The 22,032-nt window shown below is 37.9% G+C and overlaps 2 protein-coding genes across 3 annotated transcripts; both read right to left on the bottom strand.

Annotated features, from left to right (window-relative positions):
• Positions 1 to 767: 767 nt before the first annotated feature.
• On the bottom strand, positions 768 to 3,703 carry LOC139195362 (uncharacterized). The gene is made up of 2 exons (XM_070820779.1): positions 3,571 to 3,703; positions 768 to 3,257 (listed from the first exon to the last, which is right to left on the bottom strand). The coding sequence occupies exon 2, from the start codon at positions 3,248 to 3,250 to the stop codon at positions 827 to 829; it is 2,424 nt and encodes an 807-aa protein (XP_070676880.1). The 5' UTR covers positions 3,251 to 3,257; positions 3,571 to 3,703; the 3' UTR covers positions 768 to 826.
• Positions 3,704 to 15,211: 11,508 nt separating this feature from the next.
• On the bottom strand, positions 15,212 to 20,407 carry LOC103408603 (inactive glucose-6-phosphate 1-dehydrogenase 4, chloroplastic). 2 transcript variants are annotated; one of them, XM_070820778.1, is made up of 12 exons: positions 20,179 to 20,407; positions 19,131 to 19,356; positions 18,748 to 19,010; positions 18,478 to 18,572; positions 18,217 to 18,331; positions 17,890 to 18,095; positions 17,690 to 17,798; positions 17,573 to 17,610; positions 17,360 to 17,480; positions 17,091 to 17,293; positions 16,421 to 16,621; positions 15,212 to 16,329 (listed from the first exon to the last, which is right to left on the bottom strand). In XM_070820778.1, exons 1-12 carry the CDS (start codon positions 20,269 to 20,271, stop codon positions 16,092 to 16,094), a joined length of 1,908 nt encoding a protein of 635 aa, XP_070676879.1. In that variant the 5' UTR covers positions 20,272 to 20,407; the 3' UTR covers positions 15,212 to 16,091. The 2 variants fall into 2 exon arrangements, with proteins under 2 accessions (XP_070676879.1, XP_008345663.4); XM_008347441.4 differs by having other exon boundaries at positions 18,748 to 19,031; positions 20,179 to 20,345.
• Between the last annotated feature and the right edge of the window lie 1,625 nt (positions 20,408 to 22,032).

The following is a 22,032-nucleotide window of genomic DNA, read 5'->3' as shown; positions in this document are numbered from 1 at the left end:
AATAGCCCTAACTTTGTAGCCAAGCATCTAATTTCAAATTCCATGCACAGCAACAACAACGACACTATCCTTTGCAAGCGGACTATCTTCAAGGACACGCACACTAAGGACGATAAGGAACTCAAAGCCATTATCCACAACCCCTACAACGACAAGAGTGAAATTTTACTCTCAACACTTGTTAAGATATGGACAACGAGACGATGGTTATTCGTTGTTGAGGACATTCGTGTTCCGCCTCCTATGAGTCACTTGAGTCTACAAGTTGCGGTGCTTGATAGTTCAAAGTAACATAAATGATTGACATGAGATGAGATTAGGGTTCATTAAAGTTCATCACAGAAACTTCCAAATGCATGATGCGTGGCTTGATACTACATATTACCATGCTATATATTGTGCTGAGAGGACTCTTCATGGACCAACTTCTTGATGGAAATGAAATGGTGGCATAGAGATACAATGTAACAGATTGTGAGCTTTCGGATCTGGTGTTGTAATCTGTTGTCTTGATCGATCTCCTCTCTCTATTCCATAACGTCAGTGTTGCTTTCCGAATGCCCTTGCAGCTGCAGCTCCAAGTCGTTTTTCTCATAAGCCTTGTCCTGATCTGTCATATTTGTCATGCCTGTTGCTTTTGTTGGCTTCTCATCCTTCGTCTCCTTATTCTTCCCCCACAGAACAAGATAGAGCCCGGCAACACAGTGGCGAAGCTAGGAATTGAAGAGGGGAGGGGCGAAGTTAAAAGAGTGCAAGGTTCAAAAGAATAGCAAGAACCAAATCCTTTATATAGTAATGTCTTCTATAATTTATCAATACAAACAAATTACAATTGTTGCCGACGAGGTTTCATATCATGAAAACGCCGCATAATAGGCTCATTATCAATAAAAGCAAATACATCTCTCTCAATGTAAACAAGCATGCTATCACTCAACCATTGATCTCCCATTTTGTTACGCAATGGTGTTTTCACAATCTTCATAGCAGAAAAAGCTCTCTCCACCGAAGCAGTTGCAACTGGTAACACCAAAGTCAATGTAAGAAGCTTATACACTAACATATAGCTTGCAAACCTTCCGGTCTTCACCAACTCCTTTGCAAGATCACCAATTCCTCTTAATGATGAAAACTCACTATGCATCTTCATATCGTGAATGTAATTGTCAAGTTGAATTGGAAGATTCATGAGGTCCATACAATCAAAATCTTGAGGATAAAGTTGGGCTAGACGAACAATTTTTGCTTTGTCAAAAGATGCAAAATTATTCACCGGACTCAAACATGCCATACAAAGAAGCAATTCGGTGTTTACCTCATTGAAGCGATCATTCAATTCCTTTAATTGCGTATCAAGGACTTGAAAATAGAGGTCTACACGATAGTAATGGAAGTTTGTGAGTCTTGGAGCTTTACGCCTTGATTTTCCGGGTACAAAACGCAAATCCTCCATGTTAGGAACGACAATATCATGCTCTTGACAAAACTTTTGTACATCATCAAGCAAGTCCCCAAAGTCATCATCTCTCAAGGATTGTAGTCTTTGCTTGCATACTTCCACTAATGCCATCGCATTCACAATATCTTGATCTTTCTTTTGTAATGCTTGTGATAACTCATTTGTAATTCCCAATATGAGTCTCATAAAAAAAAGGTGAAACACAAAATCAAAAGTTTGTATGTCATGGAATAACTTACTTACTTCACCAAAATTGTCTTGTTTGGTATCATCCTTAATCCATTCAAGCACCTCCACCACGGCTTCAAACATGACAATAATACTAACTATAGTACCATAATGTGAGTTCCAACGTGTATCACAAGGACGCATGAGACTAATCTCTTGATTTAACCCTCTACCCGTTTCAAGATCACCAATATCAAGAGCTTTCTTAATTTGTTCTAGTTGTTTCTCTCTAAATGCGTCACGACGCTTACACGATGATCCAATAGTATTGACCAAAATACTAGCATTGTTGAAGAAAATGGCGACACCCTCAATTCCCTTTGCAACGGCTACAAGAGCTAGTTGAAGTTGGTGTGCAAAACAATGAACATAAAATGCTTGAGGATACTTGTTCAATATCTTTGCTTTAAGGCCATTTAGTTCTCCTTTCATATTACTAGCTCCATCATAGCCTTGTCCCCGTAACTTGGACATACTCAAATTTGTTGAAGCAAATAATCTCTCAATGGCCTCTTCAAGTGAGCTACTAGTTGTAGAGGAGACATGTTGCACACCCAAAAACCTTTCAATTACCTCTCCTTCCTTGTTCACATAACGCAATACCACCGCCATTTTCTCTTTAGTTGAAGAATCACGTGATCCATCAACCAAAAGAGAAAAAAATGTACCTTCCATATCTTTAGTAATTGCACCAATAGTTTCAATGGCACAAGCACGGACAAGATCTTTTTGAATATCAGAAGAAGTATACTTGAGATTCTTGGAAGCATTCTCAAACACAACCTTCCTAACTTTATCATTATGATCGGCAAGAAATTGCATAAGCTCCAAATAATTACCCCTATTGCTTGATTTGAACGATTCATCATGGCCACGAAAAGGCAAACCTTGTTGCAACAACCATCTTGTGCAATCAAGTGCGCCACGCAATAAAGTGTGATAATTAATGCGAGCTTCATCGGTTTGCTTAATCACAAATGTTTCAATATGTTGCTTTTGCGTCATCAAATCTCTAGCTTGTTGTAAAGCTTTATTATGAAGACTTCCAACACCTCCCTCATGATCTCGAAAGTTTTCGAGTCCTTTCCTCCAATTTGTAAACCCAATCTCAGTGAAGACATCACTTCCGGCATTTCCCTCTTTATCAAAATCACACTTGAATAGATAACAATAACGGCAAAATGCGGCATCTTTTACTATACTATACTCCAACCACTTAAAATTATCAAACCAACGAGTGACAAAACATCGATTGTTGCTAACTTTTCTGGGCATGATGTGGTCTTTAGGCTGACAAGGATTATTTTGGAGATAGTGGCGACGAATTGCTTCACGATAATTAGGTGGATAATCAAGCATTCGACGTCTATGTCCAGGGTCTGCAGGAAGATTAGCCAGTATTTCATCCAACTCAGTGACCTCATTTTGTTGGGAACTACCCAGAATACTAGAAGAAGGAATATTTGGAATATTCGAAGGAGGACTACTCGGAATATTCGAAGAAGGACTAGCCGGAATATTTGAATGAGGATTTAAGCACTGTTTCTTATAGTATCGTTCCATTATGTAACTGTATATGGAAAAGAAAAGAAAAAAGTTTTAGACTCTTAATCTTAGAGTAAACTATACTATAGTCAATATGAGTATTAACTAATTAAACCAACAATTCAATTAATCAATAATCAAGAATTCAATTTTTACTCTAGACAATATTTTCATAATTTTCATTCATCAATAATCATTCATAGGATTCATATTTATACGCAAAAATCAATAATTAATTAGTGTATTACTCTATGATTCTATATTAATTAACTAAAATTTCGTATTAATTAATCAATTAGAGTTAGGGATAATACAAATTAGAAAGTTAAAAAATTTACCTAAGATTGAGAGAGAAGTGGAAAACCAACCAACAGTTGGCTGCTAGAGGCTGGCAGTGGCAGGCAGTGGCAGCTGGCTTGGCTTGAAGGGGAAATATGGGACAACGGAACGGAACGGAGGGAGGAGGGCGTTGAGAACTGTTGCTGGGATTTTGGGGGAGCACACACGGGCCTTCTGAATAATGGAGTGATTTGAATAATTGAGTGATTTGAATAATGGAGTGATTTGAATAATTGAATTAAAGGATTAGCTTTCAAAAGTGATGAGTGATTTGCATGGAAGGCACGGGACAGAGTGGTACCCTTTAAAACTTTTATTTATTTTTTATTCAATTGATTATTTTTTAATCAATAATGGAAGGCACGGACAGACAAGTGGTACCCTTTGAAAAAAAAGAATAACAAAAGCTGATGCACAGCAGCAGTAGAAACTCAAGCCCAGAAACCGATCTGCAGTGCAGGTGCACCGTGCATCCATTAATTCCGACGACACCAGAGGGGCGGAACCACGCTCTTGGGCTTAATTTCCGGGGAGGAGAGGGGCGGCCGCCCCTCCCAGTCCCTCTGTAGCTTCGCCAGTGGGCAACAATCAAAACCGACCCTACAGCACTAAATCAAGTAAAATATGAACCAAGCTAATTAGCATCTTAACATGAGATTTTCCAAGTCAATTAATTAATGGGAAATTTGGTTTAGCTCATTGCAAAATAATGAAACCGAAACTTTATGCATACATACGTTCAAATGTATAATTTCTCCTCGAGCAAAGCCCAGCTTGCAATGGCAACAATAATGAGGAGCAAGGGACTAAACACCGACACGTAAAGAGGGCCTTTTCGCTGAATACTCCACGAAGAGAGGAAGAATGCTAGTGCAGAACCCATAATTCCCTGTAAACATTAGTTATCATGCTCATGAATTAGTTAGTATTAATTAATTAGCTAATCTAATGATTAATAATTGAAGAATAAGTTTAAGCAAAGAAGAGTTAGTGCATACAGCATAGAGGGATGCAATAAGCCTCGTGGGATCTTTTAGCCACCATGAAGCCACTTTGTGATCAGCAATTACAGCAATGATCCCGCACTCAAAGCTGGCCATCAAACACATCAATGTGGTGCTTGTATAAGGAGCTGGAAAGCTTTCCCCAACTCTAGCCTGAAATTATATTGGAGGACGGGAACAGCTAATATTTGATTTCAACAACGATAAAACAATTCCCAATATATATTAGCGTCTATAGCTATAATTTAACCAAATAAAATTGTAGCACTAATTTTAGAGTCTATTTTTGTTCATCACCCGTAAATGGTGACAATGCTCATCACAACATTGATTGTCATCAGACGAGTACATATCATTCCTATTTCTATACATGCCGAAACTAATAAAACACGAAAATGCAAGAGGGTGATGATGATCAGTTACTTGGATTATGAACCAGAATGCCCAACCTAAGGTGCTTAAGATGACAAATAAGGGGCCTATAAAGGAGCTTAATTTGGTGCCGGAACTTGTCTCTCCCATTCTCTGAGCATATGTCCAGTGAATTTTGGACTCACCTAGACCAATGATGTGTCCATGGTAAAATGAAAGTAACATGGCTCCAGATACACACACAATTGTTCCCATCACCTTAGATAGCCCTGCTTTGCTCTTGAGCTTTGCTGCAAAATTAAATTAAACATTCCAAACATAACTAATAACTAATTAAGCTAAAAAGATAACATATTAATTAGTACAAAGTAATACTATATATAGTACCTGAAAATGACTGCAAGGATAAACGTCATGGCTGGAAGTGTGTTTGTCAATGCGCATGCAATCGTTGCGGTCGAAGACTTTAAACCGAGAAAATAAAAAACCTGATTTGCAGTGGCCCTGCATTTTAATTCATGTTAATACACTTCATTAAGTGAATTAACTGTTTTGCAATGATGCCCATCTGCATGTACAAAATTATGGAAGGTTGGAAAAGCACAGAACGCCAAGTTTCTCACCAATGAGCATACCCAATGAACGTTGGGTTGCTTGTATTTATAATACATTAGAGATTACATTCAGGGTTTGAAAACCCTATTTACAAGGAATATTTGAAATTCAAATATACACAGATAAGAGAGTTACGCAGCTACAAACATATGAAAAAGCCATAAACCAACTGTTTGAAGATAATAATTAGAAGACAACTCAAACACTTGAACTGGTGTTGACTTTAACTGAATGAGGACTTCGTCTAACACTACATAATATATTTCATATTATTAAATTAAGAACAAATTAACACACTTACCCAGTTAATGAGCACAAAAAAGTCTGGCAAAGAATAGGCAATGTGATCTTGGGTCTTGTTTTCCTATTAGAAATTAAGAAAGAACGTATAAAACATGATGTTGTCAAGAAACTTTCTCTAAATTGTAATGAGAAAATTAAAGAAACTGGTATTAAGAATTATCATTTTCTTCTTTTTCTCCTTTTATATTATTGTTAAGAAAATACTTGCACACCACCTATTCACTCTTTTGCAACCGACGTATTTACCAGTAAAATTTTCATAATGGAGAACATTTATTCTTTTAATATGATCCATCTATAGATCATCATCTCTATTAAGTATTAATTAAATTGAAAAATCAATTTAGTGATTTGTATGCATAAAGCAAATAGACATTGTTGGTACTAAGTAATATTCATGTATTTTGTATATTTTTTAAGACGTAGTCACGTATAGGTGAACATAAATGATGATTAAGAACATAAACGAGTTTGATTATAATATTTGTTTAATTAAAGTACATATATAGCAAATGGTGGACATGTGTTGCATCAATGCATGCCATGGGTGGATGCTTAAGCCTTAATCTTATTGATTTACCAGCTATGTATATGAAATAAGATTACTAATAAAATAGCATGCAGCCATGAGAGGTCGGAACCAAGCTAGTAAGTAGCTATGGCCTAGAGCTAAGCAAGGAAGAAGGAAGGGACAAATGGTTAAACATGACATGGCAACCATGCAAGGGTGCTGCCACCTTGAGCCAGTTACGAGTGGCACGTTAAATTAAGCCCCCAAAAAAGGCACTGCAAAAGAAAGTTGACACACTTTGCATGCATGGCTGGCTTTCTGCGTTTATTGCGTGCCTAGCTCAATGCCAAAATCAGACCTAATTAAATACGTTCACCAGAGTTTTTCAGAATAATAGAAAAATCCAGGCCAAGACTTATCATATATATTGAAAATTTGAGACTATTTGACTCAAATAAACTAAGCAACTTACATGCACGAGACAAAAAATTCCATTAAAACTTGCGTTCGACAGAAGGAAAACATTCGACCACAAAAACCAGATAGAAAACAAAATTTTAGAAAGAGCCTTTGGTGATTGAAATCAAACTCAAACCCTAAGAGAATTTAGTGACATGCAACAAGACTAACAGATGTTCACTTTACCATTCCAACAAATAAGCTAAGGGAGCAATGGCAACGGCCGCGAAAACTTGACGATAAGCAACAAGAATAAGAGGGTCCATGTCAGATTCAATAGCAAGCTTTGAAATAATGGTCATGATAACAGTTCTTACTAAATGCATAAGAACACACTAAAGCAGGAAAGGAACTAAGAATAGGTAAGAAAATAGAAGAGAGAGAGATGAAATATTTGTCTATTGATTATGCTGAATGAATTACAATTGTATAGCTGAGGATGCTATATATAGTTCTTCAACACTTAACAACTAAGCAACTTTTCTAACTGTATAACCGTTTCTTAACAGCCTTTCTAACTACTTTGCTTACATGGCACTCCAACTTATGCTGACATGGCAATATTACATTCAACATCCCCCCTCAATCTCAACTAGGATCACCGAGCTTGAGATTGTGAAAATGTTTGACAAAAGAAGGACTATGTAATCCTTTGGTCAAGATGTCTGCAATTTGATCTTCAGTAGGAACATACAACACCTCCAAATCACCTTGTTGTACCCGTTCTCGAACAAAATGAAAGTCGGTATCCAGATGTTTAATACGGGAATGAAAAACAGGATTGGCACTGAGGGCAATAGCTGACATGTTATCACAGTGAAGACTTGGTGGATGACATAAGAACACGCCCAGGTCCTTGAGGATGTTTCTGACCCAAGCTATATCAGCTGCAGTATGAGCTAAGGCTTTGTACTCAGCTTCAGTTGAACTGCGAGACACAGAAGTTTGCTTTTTTAGACTGCCAGGAAATGGGATTATTGCCTAAAAATAAGACATAACCAGTAACAGATCGTCGTGTATTCAAATCGGCTGCCCAATCAGAATCTGAAAAGGCATTTAACTGTGGACTCGTAGCTGCAGAATACATGATGCCAGTATGTATTGTCCCTTGTAGGTAACGTAGAATGCGTTTCACAGCCCCAAAATGAATCTCAGTTGGTGAGGACATGAATTGACACACTGTATTGACGGCAAAAGCAATATCTGGCCGAGTAAAGGTCAAATATTGCAGAGAGCCAACTATACTCCTATACAAAGTGGAATCGGTCAGCAATGTACCATCAGAATGTAATAATTGATGATGAGGCTTGTAGGGAGTCGGAGCTGGTTTACATGTCTCCATACCAGCCTTATGAAGCAAATCTTTGATATATTTCGATTGATTAACAAAGATATCCCCATTATCCTGATACTGGATTTGGAGCCCCAAGAAATACGTGAGTTGACCCATGTCTTTTAAATCAAAGACCGCAGACAATTCATGAATTACTCCTTGTATCTTTACTGAACTAGACCCAGTTAAAATGATATCATCGACATATAACAGCAATATTATGATATCAGATTCATCATGTTTCACAAAGAGACTCGTATCAGATGCAGAAGCACAGAATCCCAAAGCTCCGAGATAAGTTGTAAACTTCGAATTCCAAGCTCTTGGAGCTTGTTTTAAACCGTATAAAGACTTCACAAGCTTGCACACATGGTTTGGATACGAAACATCAACAAAACCTTGAGGTTGCTGCATGTACACCTCCTCTTGTAAATCGCCATGAAGAAATGCATTTTTAATATCTAACTGTCTCAAATCCCAGCGATGAATAGCAGCCAAGGCTAAGACAATTCGAACTGTAGTATGACGAACAACCGGACTAAAAGTTTCCATATAATCAATGCCATGTTCTTGAGAAAACCCCTGAGCAACCAGCCGGGCTTTATACCTGGAAATTGTACCATCAGGATTCTTTTTCACTTTATACACCCACTTACTTCCAACTATAGCACGATCTGGTGGTAAAGGAACTAAATCCCAAGTGCCTTGAGCCCGTAACGAGTCATATTCTTCTTGCATAGCTGTCTGCCATTGTGGAATGGTAGAAGCTCGTCGAAAAGAAGAAGGCTCTTGAACATCAGTTATCGCAGAAAGAAATGAATAACCCCCCGTGAATGGATCTTCGTTAGTAATATGTAAAGACTGAAGCTCAGGAAATGAAGTAACTAAAGCAGCATAATTCTTTTTCTCAAGCACCCCACTTTTTAGCCTTGTAGTCATAGAATGTGTATTGGTTCCTGTAGTACATGGAGATGAGTTACAATGAGGAGAGAGAGGAAGAATTACCTCAAGTTGATTGGAGGAGTGGACAGGCAACATGGATGCTGTACCAGAGTGATGACTTGGGGAAGAAGCTTGGACATTGGTACCCCCGGACTGAAGCAACTGTGAATCACGAGGACAAGCTAGAATCTCATTCCTGTCTGAAGCAACTGAACTAGAAGTAGCACTGAAATCAGGAAAAGGAGCTGCTCGATGAGTAGACTCTGAACCCTGACTATGAGCAGATGTAATAGAACGTGGTTGAGACCTTGCACTAGGTAGATTAAAATGCACAATCACAGGGGAACTGGATTGCTGTTGTATAGGTTGAGAACCATTTGTAGGACATAATAGCTGGAAAGGATAAACCTCTTCATCATGGAAGACATTTCGGGAAATAATAAACTTTTGTGTATGGAGATTATAACACAATACACCTTTGTACCCACTGGAAAATCCCAAAAATACACACTGTAGTGATTGAGGTTGAAGCTTATGGTCATTAAAAGGTCGAAGAAAAGGGTATACGGCAGTTCCAAAGATCTTAAGAGAAGTGATATCAGGAACAATCTTAAACAACATTTGATAAGGAGACTGCATAGCCAAACTCCTACAGGGCATTCTGTTGATCAGAAAAACTGCATAAGCACAACTGTGATACCAAAACTGAGTAGGTAACTTTGCATCTGTCATCAAAGTAATGGATGTTTCCACAACATGTCTATGCTTTCTTTCAGCTAGACCATTTTGTTGAGGTGTATGAGGACAAGACACCTGATGTATAATTCCTTTATTTTCAAGAAACTGATGAAACATACTGCTCATATACTCACCACCACCATCTGATTGAAACACCTTAACATGTGCATTGAATTGAGTAACAATAAAGGCATAGAATTTGCAAAAGATCGGAAAGGCTTCTGATTTATTCATCATTGGGAAAATCCAAACAAACCTAGAACAATCATCAACAAAACTGATGTAATATCTAAAACCCTCAACAGATTTGACAGGTGCAGGACCCCATACATCTGAATGGATCTTCTCAAAGACTACATGTGATCTAGTTTGTTTTACAGGAAAAGGAAACCTACTCAACTTGCCATGAATACAGGCAGTACATAAGGATGGACTAGAATCTGAAACAACTGACAACTGAGCAACATTCAACATATTGTGTAATATCTCCTCAGAAGGATGACCCAACCGTTTATGCCAAATGGAACTCTTGATCTTCTTTCCAACAAAAGCAATGCTTCGTCCAAGCTGTGCAGCAGACAATCTTGAAAACACATTAACCGAAATCTGGAATAACTCCCCCATCATCACTCTTTCCGTGGTACAACACCCTCCGAGTTGCCTTGTCCTGTATAAAGAAAACCAAATCATCACAAACAAACCAACACTTATTATCTTTACATAATTTCTTGACAGAGAGCAAATTCATGGCAATCTTCGGAACATGTAAAACATTATGTAAAACAAGAGTGTGTTGAGATGTTTTAAGAAGAGAAGAACCAATATTAGAAACTGACAAAGCTTCCCCACTACCAACAGTGATCTTTGAATCACCATCATAAGGAGTAATATTAGTTAAGACATCAAGATTTGATGTCATATGGTGAGTTGCACCTGAATCAACAACCCATGTATCAGCTGAAGCAAAATCATGCACATTCGGAACTTCATTTGCAGTAGTAGAACTCTGAGCAGTCATTGCAGTAAGGGAAGCAGGAGGTGGAGCACCTTGATATGAAAAATTATTTCTGTGAAAACATTCTAGAGCAATATGCCCCTTCTTGCCACAGATTTGACAAACCACAAAGCCTCCAGAAGGTTGACCACTATCAGTTCTATAATAGCAATTAGGTGCCGTGTGACCTCGTCTTGAACATATTTGACACTCTGGAGATATAGCAGATCTGTAATTAGTATTCCCACTCCAAGAATTACTTTGCTTGCTGCCACCGGAGGAATTTTGAGGCCCAGTAAATTGAGACCCTTTCCCATTATCATGAGGAAATGTAGAACCAAATATGTTGCCTGGATTAGACCGAAAGTTATTACCTCCACCATTGTACCTTTTATTGAAAGATCGAAAATTGTTGCCTCCATTATTGCCATTGTTGGACCTGAAATTGTTACCCCCATTACTGCCATAACCAGATCCTCCATGAAACCTGCCATCATCATCAAAAGTATTATCTTGTGACCTTTTTAACCCCGAGCTTTCACCCTTCTCATAACTTTGGAATTGACCTTGAGAATGCGAAACATGACCTTGAACAGACATTGCAGCAAGTGACTGAGATAAACTCTGTACTCGAGACTCAACACTTGCTTCAGCCCCAAGAAGTTGAGCTCGAAAATCTGTCAATGAAATCGGTGTGTCTCGAGCCAAAATGATTGTCCTTATTGTTTCAAACTCTGATGGTAATCCGGATAACGCAACAATGACCAAGTCATTCTCAGTGACCTTCTCACCGGCAGCCACCAACTGATCTCGAATCCCCTTCAAACGTAACAGATATTTATCCACAGAATCAGCCCCTTTCTGTATGGTGTGGAATTCAGTCTTCAGTTGATTAATCTTGACAACAGAAACAGAAGCATAACGTTCTTGAATACATTTCCAAGCTTCATGAGATGATTTACAGCCAATAACATAGTCCATAGCTCCATCGGAGAGAGTAGCAATTAGCAAACTCAACAAAGATACATCAGTTTTCACCCATTCTTTATATGCCGTGGAAATCTCCTTAGTCACTCCAGCTCCATCAGTGACACAAAATTTAGGTGGACATTGCGATTCCCCATCATAGAAATCAAACAAATCATATCCACGAAGAACAGATTGAAACTGATAATTCCATTTGACAAAATTATCATCATGAAGCTTCACAATAATCATACCCAAAAGACTCTCAATCTTGACAGTACTAAACGACATATCTTGTTGAAATCAAAACAACCACTTGAGACCGCAAAATTAGAAAACTGTGAAATGTTGTAGGGAATACACTTCTGGGCAATCGGCCTTAGGAAGTGCAAGAAACACAATCAATCAAGAAACAAACTAATCAATCAGAAAGAAATGGCTATCGGCCTTTTGAATTCTTTCAAACAACACTCTTTGGCAATCGGCCTTGGTCGAGTGCACATATCACAGTTGTAAGGAATGGCAATCGGCCTTTGTATTCCTTCAACAAACTCACAAAAAATGGCTATCGGCCTTTAACAAGAAATGGACATACCAACAAACTTCATCGAAGAGACAACGTTTCAGTGCGGCATTTAATCAAACATATGGAGTGCAGAATCAAGAAACAGAACCTGAGACTTGAGTACACGATCAACGAACCCCATCATACAGCCACCAACACATCAGCAGAAGAACAATCACAGCAATCCTAAGCAATCACAGCGGAAAAGAATTATCCCCAGGTTGCTCTGATACCATGATAACAGTTCTTACTAAATGCATAAGAACACACTAAAGCAGGAAAGGAACTAAGAATAGGTAAGAAAATAGAAGAGAGAGAGATGAAATATTTGTCTATTGATTATGCTGAATGAATTACAATTGTATAGCTGAGGATGCTATATATAGTTCTTCAACACTTAACAACTAAGCAACTTTTCTAACTGTATAACCGTTTCTTAACAGCCTTTCTAACTACTTTGCTTACATGGCACTCCAACTTATGCTGACATGGCAATATTACATTCAACAGGTCATTCCTGCATAGCTCGATTGGACAAACACCATAGCCATGAATGGCATGTAGGCGCTAAAGGCAGCCATTTCTGCAGACCCCTAGCTACTTGTAATTTGTACTACAGAGAGAGGGAGAAATCGAGAGAGAGAGAGAGAGAACTCCCTCTCCTACCGTCGAGGTTTTTCTGAAGTAAATAAGACACACAGAGAGACAGAGAGAGTGGCCAAAGTATTGAAGAGAGAATGACAGAGATCGGAGAATGAGAAATGTGGAGGGCAATATCGAGCTAGAGAAAAGATGCGAAACAGAAAGTAGAAGAGAGTTTTGCGTGGAAATAAGAGAAAGAGACCGTTGAAGATTGATTTCTTGTGCATGGCTACACATCTATTGTGCTGCCACTACCACATAAAGACGCTTCAGTTTTTGTCTTTTGAACAATTATTAGGTAAACGTCACCCAAAATTGAGGTTGGTATGGGCGCGATTTCGAAGTACCCATTGGAAATTCCTATGTCATGATTTCTTTAACGTTTGCATTCGAATCCCGATATCAGTTTTGTTGTTTCCAATACTGCTGAATTTGTTCAAATGTTATTTGAAAGTACCCATTGTAACTTTTCAATGTCGTGCCTTTTAAAAAAAAAGTTAAGGTTATATCATAAAATCAAATAACAATATAGAAAGTAAGTTAATATATATAAGCACATGCAAGATTTTTCATTTTTTTGGTGTGGGATTGATACTCAAAACAGTCTCACTCACGTGTGGCGAATTTTCCAACCTAATACGTAGACAACACAAATCGTGTGACGTGGATCACATGTGGCTGTTGGATTTCAACATGGGAAAACCTAGCTCTGGTAACATAAAAAAAGTTGAGGCTCTATTATAAAGTCAATTGACAATATGAGTAGTAGTCGAACTACCTATAAGCACATGCAATTCCTTCATTTTTTTTCAATGTGAGATTGATCTCTCAAATACAATTTCATTAACGCTTATACTCAAGTTCCTGTGTTCGGTTTTCTCCTCCCCTGCCAGATGTATGTGTATTGAAGTGTTAGGAAATTTATAAATGTCAAATATCTAAGAACTAAGAAGTATCTTCTTATTCAGCCATCTAGCCCATGCTTGCGGTTTGGTACCTCTATCACCAACCACGAATTTCATTCACATTCTGACATCAACCGCGAAGAGTGCATGTATTAACTCTACTTAAAAGGCATAACCGGTATTAATAAGCGTATCCACCAAAGAAAATGTTTAGTTATAACTGCAAATATGCCACTTAATACTACGATCTAATGGTATTCTTCTTTATTTAAAGTGAAGGTCTTGCATTTGATTCTTGCCAAAGATCGATGTATTTGAACCACATTCCCCACTAGTGTAAATAATATTATTTATTAAAATAAAATTGCAAATAGCACATTACGTTCCTATAATGTGTTGGGCCTATGAGTATAAATTAGGGACAGTCTCCTTAACATGAGACTGGTTGGCATGAGTATATAGTGTTTATGGCAAAACAACACCAAAAAGCCCTTTTTTCCTCATAACCCAGGAGTGGATTCACAATTTGCCCCATTCAAGATGAAAGAGCAAATTAACCATGTACTACCGGATGTAAGCAAATAACTCCAAAGCAAGAGTGTAAAGGGCAAAATCAAACCATGGAATTCATGCATATATAATACCAAAAAGTTTTTTTTTTTTAATCACAAATGGTCCTTAAAAATTTGACCTACCCCACCGAAATGGTCTCTGAAATTGAAAATCGATCAATGTAATCCTTGAAAATGGATGTCAGAAATCAATGTAATCATTCCGTCACAATTCCATCAATTTTTTTTGTTATGTGCTAATGTAGCATATAACTGAGTTCCACATATGAGTGGGCTTATGTTATTTTATTTTTGAATTCTTTCCTTTTTATTTTATTTTATTTTGGTTTCGTTATTTTATCCATCAATTTAGATTTTTATTAATAAAAATATGACACTATAAAGGAATAAAAAAAATCAAATTCTTAGTGATGCCGCATCAATTGGTTTCTGCAAATTGTTTCTATAAATTGAATCTTCCCAACATTAACCTTAACCTTAGTAGAAACATCCCAAAACGTGGGCAGTTAATTTAGCTTTTATTTGGGAGTTTTAACGAAAAGTCAACGGTACTGTTCACTTTAACGAAAAATCATATTTTTACACTAAAAAGTTAAACCTAGTACTATTCACTTTACCCTTTATTTTGTCCTTATCATTAAAACTCAAGTTTTCAAGCCCTTTTCATTAGTTTTCTTTTTATTTTAACCATTTTAGCCCTAGTTCATTAAAAAAAAAAATTTTGGAAAGAGTTTGTTTGTAGCAAACTCCCTTAACTTTTATTAAAACAAGCCCAAAATTACAAGCAAACCAAAGATCCTACTTACAACTATACACAACCAAAAAAGGGCCAAAACCAAAAGAAAACCAGAAAGAGGACCCAACAACAGTAAAGCCCAAAAACACACAACTGCCGAGAAACTTCTACTAAAATCTCCTCCACCGACAGAGATCCATACCAGCCAACTATAGCGTCTTCCATCACCAAGTATCGCCGCCGCAGACACCACCGCCACCCCCGAACAGCAACCCGATCACAGCCATTAACAAGAGATAGTCGGCACCAAAGAAGGATTAGCCAACTACCAAGAAGAAGCTCGGGGAAACCCACGAGCAACACTGTCGAAAACGACAGACAGCAAGGAGAAAGTGGCGGTGTTGGAAATACCCGAGCCAAGAAAAAAATCCAAACTCTACACACGAACTCAAGAGGAAAAGTGGCTGAAGATCGGACTGAGGGAGGGATGGGGAGAGGGATACCGACGGGAATAAAAGAACAGGATAGGCCAGAGAGAAAATTGGGGAGAAACATTAGGAGAAGCGAAAAGAAAAGAAGGAAGAAGAAAAGAGGAAAGAGGAAAGAGGAAACGGCAGAAATGGGGAAAAGAGGAGAAAACAAAAGAAAGAGAAAATGGGCAACCGACTCCAGCCAAAAGCTAGAGTCAGCCCCAGAAATGGTGGGCAAGATGGAAACCCTCACAAAAAATGGGAAGGACTCTCACAGAGAAGGAGAGAAGCTCTCTCACGGAAATGAAGGTAAATACCGCAAGGTGAAGAAAAAATCCAATGTCAATAATGTGTTTGTTCAAGAGGAAAAGACCAAGAGAGGTTCTAAGTTTGCTAGTCCTCAGCCCAGGGAACCCCATGTTTTGCCCAGAGATAGTAAGCTCCAACGGGACCTCGACCCCCCAACTGGTACAGCTCCGGTGCTATATTTTTCTTGTCTATCTCATTCAAAACTGGAGTTAGAATGTTCCACGCAGCGGCAAGCTCGTCGCTTCTCAGAAAGAGGTGGTTGTCTCCGTCAATGACATCAAGAAGGAGATGCTCATATGAATCAGGCACTTCCACATTATACCTGCCATGACCAATAAGAAGCACATGAATTTAAATGATACCAAGTTACCAAGTATAATTGTAGTAAAACAAGAAAATATTAGAGTGCTTGCTTATCCTTGTAGAGCAAATTCAGTTCCGGAGAATCCAACTGCAACCCCAATCCCGGAATCTTATTGTTAACTCTGACTAGGATGGCCTCATCGGGGGTATCACGCAGAATCAGCTCATTGGTAGCACGGTCGATGTTGTGCCCCATACGCTCACGATAAAGATTTCCTGGAACATGACGAAACTGTATACGTATCTCCACTCTGCATTGTACAACTTGTATTCAGTAAGAAGATTCGAAATTGTTAAGGTAAATCTTATCTCATCACTAATCAATTTACACTAAAAGCTGCATGTAAACGAAATATATTCACTTTTGGAATTTACTATCTACGGATATATCATATATGCCCCAGTAGGGCAGAGCTAGAAAAAGAAAAACAAGTCTATTCGCCCCCTACGGCTCTACCAAAACTATCTTTAAGAATAAACTTATATTTATCCACTTCCAAGAAATGACTGAGATAACACCGTAATTAAGCTAGATTTCTAACTTCCCTGGACATATATATGGCTCTTACCATAAACAGAATATTCTAACCAGTATAACATCCTAATGTTAAATCTGCATTTTATGTAACCATCGAACTCAGAACATTCGGAAGTGGGCTATAAATGTTTTGACTAATATAATAAAGTTTTAGTATAAAGAAGCACTGAGATAGATGCAACCTGTGTTGGATGAGTCCCATGCCGGCTTTGATCAGGAAAGGCACGCCATCCCAACGTGCATTGTCAATGTACAATGCAGCAGCGAAGTATGTGGGTGTCAGGCTGTTCGTATAAACATCAACCTCATCCTTAGTACTCCCTTTATATTGACCAAGAATAACATCACTGGGCTCCAATTTCCGAACCGATCTCAGAAGTTTGGCCTGAAAGGAAATAGCTAGTCATAAGAAACACTATCGGCATTACAAATCAGTATAACAAGCAAGTACCTTTTCATTTCGTATATCTTCCCCATTCAGACTTATTGGTGGTTCCATGGCAAGCAATGCTATTGTTTGAAGTATATGACTGTGTACTACGTCACGAATGATGCCGTAACCATCAAAGTACCTTCATCAAAAACACAAGAAATGAATTATCATAGACGGTTCTAATTGCATTAATATGTATTAAAAGAACAACGATACAGCCATCAGGATTACTTTCCCGCTTGGACACCCAAGTCTTCTGATAAAATGACCTGCAATACGATCCAAGTGTTTTATATACATCAAAGACATCAGATTTCATTAGATGAATACACTATTGAGATAAGTTACCTGTACATTGCGTATGTATGTACGGCTCCACAGCGGCTCAAACACTAGATTAGCAAACCTTAAAACTGTGAGATTTTCGATGAGGTTCCTTCCCAAAAGATGATCAATCCTGAAATAAGAGACTATCAATACGAGAATGGACAGCACTAATCATCTGTGTCAGTGTGATGTGTGGAAAAGACAAACGGAGTGCCAAAGACCTGTAGATTTGTTTTTCTTCAAACTTTGAAAGAAGAGACTGCGTCAACCGATGAGATGATAATACATCAAAGCCAAAGGGTTTCTCAACAATTACACGATTCCAGCCCTTCAGGGTTTGCGCATTATCAGCGATTGAACACGCAACATTTATAAGTGCTTCTTGCGGCACGGAAAGGTAAAATATCCGGTTTGCTTCAGATTTTCCCTGAGGTAGGTTAACTGTTAAAGAACCAATTATCAAAAGCATCCACCCAGTAATTTCAAAAGTCATATAAGATCCACATAAGACAAGAAATTTTTTCTTAATATCTGAGCATAAATTCTACCTCGAACTGCTGCATCAGCACATTGAGCTTTGACATCCCTTCTCTGTTGTCATAGCCTCCATTAATGTAGTGTGTTCGACTAAGGAAGACATCCATTTTGTTTCCACAGTTTTCTCTGAGAGGAAAATTGGAACGTACTTACCATGGTAAGCTAAATATTCAGATCAATTTAAGCCCTTTGTGGATGGATCCAATTAAACAAGTAAAGAATTTAAGACTAGAACAGATGGCATGGAATTTGTGGTGACACAAGAAGCATACTGATGGTCGATACGACAAGTCAAAGTTGAAGCAATCATTGATCTCAGGTCTTCATCTGTCATATCCTTTCTTGAATAACCAAAGATACTAACATTCTGCAGCCAATTTAAAAAAAAAAGTGAGAAACCGAAACCCCTTTCATTTATTGAAATGTCAAACAAGTTTGGATAACTTTATTCTTCTCCAAACAAGATCTTCAGTGTACATACCAATGTTATATTTACTTTTATGCTAAAGGCCCAGCTTACATAGATATCAAAGTCATCATACCTCTGGAAGAAAGCCGCTGTAATACAGAGCAAAAAGCGCTGGGAAAATTTTTCCCCTTGCCAGTTCGCCAGTTGCTCCTATGACCGCAATACAGAGTGAGGCTTCTGCACCACCCTCAATGAGAAACTCGGAGGAATGTGTTTGTGGTATGGAAGGAGATTCTAAGGAAGTAGTAGGCCCTGTTACAGAATCATGTGGTTTGGAACTTGGCAAAGAACTTTCTTCAAGTTGCAAAGTTATTTTTGTAGTTCGATCATTGGAATCTGCAGAGGCACAAGTAGAATCTAAAAAGATTTCACTATGGAAAGAAAAGATAAGTAACTGAAAAATACAAATTCTTATATTACTAATCCTCAAGGACCTCAACCAATTATGGAGCATACCTTCATGTGATAAAGTCGAATAAGAATGATCCGTTAAGTGATCTTTGACTTCATTTTTTATGCTCTTATACTCATTTGTAGGTCCAATTTTCCTCTTATGATGTTGACTGTGTAGGTTTTCTAGTATCCATCGTTTTAAGCCACAAAATTTCCGGCAGAAATGGTGAGGCCCTCCGTGGAGCACAACTCGCCCACCTGGCCCAGAATGGAAGAAGTTTGCTGGAGCCTACATACAACCAAACACACAAAATTCCTTAATTTCATTTCTTTTCATGCTTTATCTGTGTTCATCTTTCACATTTGTACAGATGAAACCCGGTCAGGACAGACCTGAAAAACCTAGGATAATACGCTCCCGGCCCGGCCCCATTCCTTCTTCTGGCTAATTAAACAGAATGAAGCAACTAAGCACGAGACCAAATATCCTCACAAAATCCCTTTTTTCAGTTTCTTATTCCCTCTAGAATCTAGGGAGACCAAATATGATTCTTTTCATTTTCAAAGAAAACCAGATAAATACGCACCAAGATTAGAGTAGAATAGAGTAGTTTAGAATATCGCCTTGCCAAACCGAGGTTCAAACCATCCTGACCTCACTCTATCTTCCACAAAGACTAAAAATTTCACCACCCCATTCACAAAAGTCCACTTTTTCCACTACCTGAGTTATAAATTCGGTTAGGTTTCCCAAAAAAACAATGGATAAAGCAAAGAAAAACGAATTTGACATCCATTTTTTGCTTTTCTCAGTCTGAAAAATCAAAAATTTTCTCTGCCTCACTCCCATTTTCCAGGACACCAAACACCCCATTTCATCAATTCAGCTTGGTTCCCTCCCAAAAACACAGAACAAGCAAACAAACAGAAATTTTCCCATGTCCAATTTTCCATTTTCCAGTCTTAAAAATCCAAACTTTTCACCGATTCTCTCCTATTTTCTACTACACTTAACGATATAAATACACACAAAGATCAAAGTAAGTAGAGCAGCATATACAAATATAGAAATACAGGAAAATATATATCGACGGTTGAGAGAAGAACTCACCCCAAAAGAGAATTGGTAAGCAGTGAAGCAGAGATCGCTTGGTGGCCTTGAAGCTGAGGATGGCAATGAGACACCTGAAAACGACATCGACATCCTTTGACCTCCTTGACCACAGCTCGGTTTTTAATGTCGTTTAAGCTTCTGTTCTGTGACTGTCCGTCCCCGAAGAAAAAGATAAGGGGGACGATTGTAACCAAATGTTTATGGTTTCGGATGCACAGGATAAAACGACCAGTGACTCTGTGGGGTTAATCGTACGGTTGATATATTTTGATGGGATGAACCCGGAAATGATTGGGCCATGTGAGAAAATGGACGGCTGTGATGGGAGAGGACCAGGATCCTCTCCTGAGCTAAGGATGAGGATCCTCCTCATCAATGAGTGTGGGCCGTTGGATGAAAATCCAACGGCTACAAACAGGGAGTCCTTTTAAAATTATAATAATTGTAACCGTTGAATTTTTATCCAACGGTCCACACCCCTTGATGAGGAGGATCCTCATCCTTAGCTCAGGAGAGGATCCTGGTCCGATGGGAGAGAGACTGTTAGATTTTGTCTGTACTACGTTATCTATCATGGACAAAGATTGTTTGTCCTTCTTGTTCTCGTGCCCTCCCATGCTCACGGTTAAGCTACGTCAATATTTTATATTACTATTTATTTTTTATCTTATTATCTCTATAAAAAATAATATAAAATATTGATGTGATCACACAAAACAGAAAAACACGGAAATGCATGGAAACAAGAAGAACAGACAATCTTGGTCCATCTATCATTGTTGTCTACTTGTCTTGGGTACGTCATGTTCGCGTACTTCTGATTTGTCGTCTAGTTAAGACTAGGGGCTTTGTCGGCTTGTCCTTATCCGAAAAAAATAGAAGGAAAATGGGGGATTTGTCATGGATTTGGTTGAGCAGGAGTTGTTTGGGTTGGGCTGTAGGTTTCTTCAATAAATTCCATAGGCACATTTGCACCCAATTTTCTCTTCGATGTTGTCTTTCTTCAAAACAACGATTTTTGCACTCTTCTAATTCTATGAGTACACTTTATTTATTTAATTTATTTGAATTGAAAAAGAAAAAAAGAATTACGAACAAAAGTCGAAAGGAACGTGTAGAAAGATAAAAAAGTTGTGAAAATCATTTCTTTTATTTTCTAAATTGTAATAATAGGTCATGCGGTTGAGAGATTTTTCAATGTGATCGGAATACGGGTGATACATTATGTGTCATTATACAAATTGTAGGATATGTGTGTTAAAAAGTTAATAACTTAAAAAATACAATTTTTTACCACTTATATAAAAACACGTGGTGCACTATCCGTGTTCCGGTCACAATGAAAAATTTCTCCATGCTGCTAAAGAGAGAACTTATGAGATGTTTACATTGGTGATGTTTTAAGTTAATTATGTATTTTAATGTAAAAATACAAACACATAACAGTGCATAATTAATTTAAATACGGATGTCAAAAACTTTTAAATGTAATTAATTTTTTGCATGAAGCGAAAGACAAGTAGGAATTTGATAACAAAATTATCACCGGTCATTCATTTTGATTACTCAATATTACAACATTGGACAAACACGTCATACATTTACTTTACAAATTATCACATGAAACAAGCTCATATGATGTACTCTCACAATCGTATTTTCACGTATTTATAACGTGATCAGTTATCATTTTTCTAATTGAAGTTGGTGCAATCAATTATTGTAAATCACATGTGTGAAAAGTTCTAAAAGATGCTAGGTGCTAGTTGGGCTGTGGATTGAGGCTTAGCGGCGCTAAGCGAGGCCTAGGTGGGTTTAAGTATATTTATTTATATCATATAAATAAGTGCA

The sequence above is a fragment of the Malus domestica genome, chromosome 04 (assembly GCF_042453785.1).
Source record: "Malus domestica chromosome 04, GDT2T_hap1".
Taxonomy (NCBI): domain Eukaryota; kingdom Viridiplantae; phylum Streptophyta; class Magnoliopsida; order Rosales; family Rosaceae; genus Malus; species Malus domestica.
This window is presented reverse-complemented; position numbering and strand designations above follow the sequence as displayed.

Excerpts from the sequence above, each read along its gene's own strand:
- LOC103408603 (XM_008347441.4), bottom strand. The coding sequence starts at position 20,271 with ATGTCGATGTCGTTTTCAGGTGTCTCATTGCCATCCTCAGCTTCAAGG. Across the intron at positions 18,332-18,477 it reads ACTTGTCGTATCGACCATCA|AGAAAACTGTGGAAACAAAA; the intron begins GTATGCTTCTTG and ends TTTTCCTCTCAG. Across the intron at positions 17,611-17,689 it reads CATACATACGCAATGTACAG|GTCATTTTATCAGAAGACTT; the intron begins GTAACTTATCTC and ends ATCGTATTGCAG.
- LOC139195362 (XM_070820779.1), bottom strand. The coding sequence starts at position 3,250 with ATGGAACGATACTATAAGAAACAGTGCTTAAATCCTCATTCAAATATT.